This window comes from Lactuca saligna, chromosome 4 (assembly GCF_052625555.1).
Source record: "Lactuca saligna cultivar CGN05327 chromosome 4, ASM5262555v1, whole genome shotgun sequence".
Lineage (NCBI taxonomy): Eukaryota > Viridiplantae > Streptophyta > Magnoliopsida > Asterales > Asteraceae > Lactuca > Lactuca saligna.
The window spans coordinates 305389239-305393833 of NC_136420.1; the positions used below are offsets into that span (position 1 = coordinate 305389239).

General features: G+C 39.6%; 1 protein-coding gene across 1 annotated transcript; it reads left to right on the forward strand.

Annotated features, from left to right (window-relative positions):
* The first annotated feature begins 457 nt into the window (after positions 1–457).
* LOC145040833 (uncharacterized) lies at positions 458–1743 on the forward strand. Its single transcript, XM_078988723.1, has 2 exons — positions 458–1141; positions 1255–1743. Exons 1-2 carry the CDS (start codon positions 458–460, stop codon positions 1741–1743), a joined length of 1173 nt encoding a protein of 390 aa, XP_078844849.1.
* The last annotated feature ends 2852 nt before the right edge of the window (positions 1744–4595 follow it).

Below are 4595 nucleotides of genomic sequence, written 5' to 3' on the forward strand. Positions count from 1 at the left end.
TTGACTCCACAATTTCTAAACCATTGGAACTCTTGCACATTGATCTCTACGGTCCATCTACCATAGCCAGTCTTCATCACAAGAAATACATACTGGTTATAGTGGATGATTTCACATGTTTCACATGGGTCTTCTTTCTATGACTCAAGTCAGAAACAATGCAGGTGTTGATCAATTTCATCAAGGAAATTGAACTTTAGATCAAGTTGCCAGTTAGACGTATCCGCATTGATAACGGAACCGACTTTACTAACCATCTACTAAATAGTTTCTTGGTTTCCAAAGGCATTACTCACAACTTTTCCGCTCCCTACGCACCACAAAAAATGGGGTAGTAGAGCGAAGGAACCGCACTCTAGTATAAGCTGCCAGATCTATGCCCAACTTCACCCACCTTCCTCTCTACTTTTGGGCCGAAGCAGTGGCCATAACCTGTTTTGTAAAAAACCGAACCATTATGTCCAAACGTCTCAACAAAACACCGTATGAGGGACTTAACGACCGGAAGCCAAATGTCCGATTCTTCCATATATTTCGGTGTATAAGTTTCATAATCAACAACAGAGACCACGTTAACAAATTCACACCAAAGTCTGATGAAGGCATCTTGCTTGGCTACTCGACTAACAAAGTTGCTTATGGAGTTCTCATTAAAGACACAAGGTTGATAATTGAAAGCTTCGACGTGAAATTTGATGACTATCACATTCGCAACACCTCTCCATCAACCAAAACCACAATAATTCTAGAAAGTGATGTTCCTGCTTCTTCGGGTCCGTTATATATAATTGAAGTAAACTATGACGATCTCTTTGACCCCATAGAAATAGCCAAGTTATCCAAAGTTCTTGTGTCCCTGGAAGCTCAACAGCATGTTTATGTATCTGGTCCTACACTATCCGATGAGGTATCACTAAATACCTCCACATCGCCGGTTGAGGAAGAAAAATCTACTTTGGACCAAACAACAACCATCGAAGTTCTAATACTAGAAGATGCAGCTCCAATCATTATCCGTAGATATTTTCAATCATCAAACGTTTCTTCGGACATGGATGATGAAAACATAGAAAACATTGACACAAGAACAGATTCAAGGATTGTCACACTCCCATCTGCAATCCAGGGGGAACCTTCACAGGTTCAAGGGAACTCCCATCTGCACTCCAGGGGGAACTCTCACCATCTACCCAAGAAACCTCAAATCCCACCTTCCCAGTTCAAGACAATTCAAAAGGATGTTCTCATGTCCAGGGGGAATTGCCGTCCACAACTGCAGAGTCTTCCGATATTGAAGACATTCCCTCCACCGCAGCTGTTGATCATCTGCAACCCCGTCTACATGTATGGATGAAAGACCAACCACCAGGTCAAATCATCGGCAACCCATCTGCTGGAATCCATACTCGATCATCCAAGGACTTATCTAATCACTGTCACTACGCAATGTTTCTATCCTCGGTTAAGCCTCGAACGATCAAAGAAGAATTAATAGAACCAGACTGGATACCCTCAATGCAAGAAGAGCGAGAAGAATTCAAAAGGAACAAAGTATGGCAACTCATTCCAAATCCGCAAGGCCACACCATTGTTGGTACTAGATGGGTGTACAAGAATAAGTTGGATGAATCTGGTGCGGACATCAGAAAGAAGGCAAGGCTAGTTGTCAATGGATATATTCAACTTGAAGGTATTGACTATGATGAAACGTATGCTCCGATAGCTCGAATGGAAGCTATCTGAATCTTCTTAGCATACACAGCTCACAAGAACATCAAACTTCATCAAGAGAAATACACCTCTGACTGTTAATGAAATATTGAATGGACAATTGTTCTTCAATTAAGGTCCCCATGGCCTTCGGATATAAGATTTCTATTGATCCCTCGGGTGAATCAGCTGATCACAAGACATATAGAGGTATTATTGGCTCATTGATGTACCTCATCGCAACCCAACTAGATATTGTCTTTACCAGGCTGACCCAAAAATGTCACATATGACCGCAGCCAAGCAGATTCTACGGTATTTAAATGGTAGCAAGACTCTTGGCCTATGGTACCCCGCAGGGAACGACTTCAGTCTACGAGCATTCACTGATGTGGATCATGCTCGATGCAAACTAGATCGTAAAAGCACCTCCAGTGGATATCAATTTCTGGGTGGAAGACTCATCAGCTGTTCATCAAGAAAACAAAATTGTGTATCTCTATCTACCGCAGAAGCTGAATATGTAGCCACAGCCAGCTGTTGTTCACAAGTCTTATGGATGAAAACATAACTATTGGACTACGAATACAGAATGCTGCGGATACCAATCTATTCTGACTCTGAAAGTGCTATAGCGATTTCTCACAATCCAATTCAGCACTCAAAGACCAAGCATATTGAACTAGGGTATCACTTCATCAAAGACTATATCCTGAAAGTTCTTTTGCCGCAGTCATCCATTCAATGACAAATGATCCATGGGAAATGAAGTCTCAATCCGCAGACACTTTGATTTTTTTTTTTTGAAACTGTTTCATTAATTTTTTGAAGATGGTGAGCTATTTAATGATCCTTCATTAAATAGGAAAAACATTAAAAAAAAATTCTTTGTGTAACTGTCCCATTCTTTTTTAATAAACCATGTGTCAGACCTATTTTAGGTATGATGACATAAAGAACGATTTCTCAAAATCAAATCCCTTTTAACCTGTCACTTCCATTAAACGTGTCCCTTCCTATTACCCCAAAACGTCCGATCCGTTACAACTTCCCTTTTTATACAACGGATTAATCCCGCCTTCACCACATATTCTTCAGACGTGGTGTTGAATTATGACACTTCATTAAATGCTAACCCTTTTTGGTAAATCTCAAAAAATAGAATAAACTTTTTTCTTAATCTGTGGCTGAGATGTTTTCTTCTAATCCAAGAAAACACCCAACTGGTTTTTTAGCTAATTTCACTTAGGGTAAAATCTTTTTGCGCTCCAATTACCCACTATAAAACCCCCTTCTTCTTCCCAAAGAAAGGTTTACGCTTTTTGAACTTCGAATTTTTACTTGCACTCTATTCTCTTGCAAACCTTCTTCAACACCAAAAATGGTGAAATCAGGCATCTCCAAGAAACACTCCAAGGCATCTGCATCTGCAAATCCTACTGGTTCAGACTCTGCATCAAGGCACCAAATGCCGACGATTGCTTCAAGCAATTTTAGGGTTGTGTTCGAAAAGCATTCCTCCTACAATGCTCCGATCAAGTTGATGATCAAGTTTCTGTCCAATCACCCATTGTTTGGTCCCTTCGATTCATTCATATATGTGGTTCCTCTCTCAACTCTTTTCAAATGTGCCTTCTCAGTGTCTTGATCCCTCGAAAATCTACAAGAGGTGCATCTAAATTTGGTAAACGATTCTTTGGTCATTCTTGATGGGTTTTGAGCATTCTAACACTTCCTAAGTGTATAGGCAACCCTAATAACCTTGGATATATGTTTGTCTAATAATCATGCAAAGTTGAATTCAAAGGTTATATTCCTATCTAGCATACATTGTGAATAATTTTTAATTTGAATGAAAGATAGAATAACTTACCTTGTTGTTGCTTATGATCCTTGAAACCTTGTGAGCCTAGCATCCCAAGTGTGATGCATCAAATGCTTCACACAACACCAAATGCAAAGGAGTAAACTTTGAAAGAATTTTACACTTGCAAATATCGGCCTAGCCCTCACTTGTTCATGTGTAGCCGATTTTGGAGGAGAATGGGTTCCTTATATAGTGTTGACACATCTAGGGTTACACCATGTAAACCCTAATGTGTCATGACTCTTCATTTCCTTGACCCATGGGTTTTTAACTCCCATGGAGCATCCGTGGAGCTTCCTATGGGTGGATCCCAACTTGATAATCCATGGAGCATCTTAGCCCACTATACAAGTTATGGATGATTTACATAATCAACCCATATATTTAATTAGTTATCTTTTGATCACTTAATTAATTCTAAATTAATTCTGGATCAAACTAATTAAATAATATTATTAATATATTAGAACTTATAATATCTTAATAATGTAGAAGTCTTATTTCTCTCATTTAGTCTATCCAATTGCATGGTGCCATGCAACCCAAATGGACCATGACGGGTCGGGTCAAGTACATACCATAAATAGTTGTGGACGTAGACACCTTATCCAATAATTTTGACTAAGGAAAAGTTCCTCACTTCCATTAACCTACTAGTTCATCCTTCAATCAAGGTTTTCACTCCAAGTATGGAAGACATCCTTTCTTCACTCTATCAAATGAGTTACCAAAAGAATATCAAAGGCATAGGAGAATTCAAGAAAAATCAGTTGCCTGCGGTATGGCAATTTGTTTGCCACTTCGTGATCTGCAGCCTGTCCGGCAGAACCGGAGGCACTGATAATATGGGCCTCAAGCTTTTGGAATTGGTATGGAGTATCTTCACTGGCCATGATGTCAACTATGGTCAGATCCTATGGGACGACTTCTTGTAGTACATTCCTAAAGAAAGTCCAAGAGAGAACCCTACCGAACTCACTTTTGGTAGGTTTTGGTCTCTATGCATCTCAGATCTTCA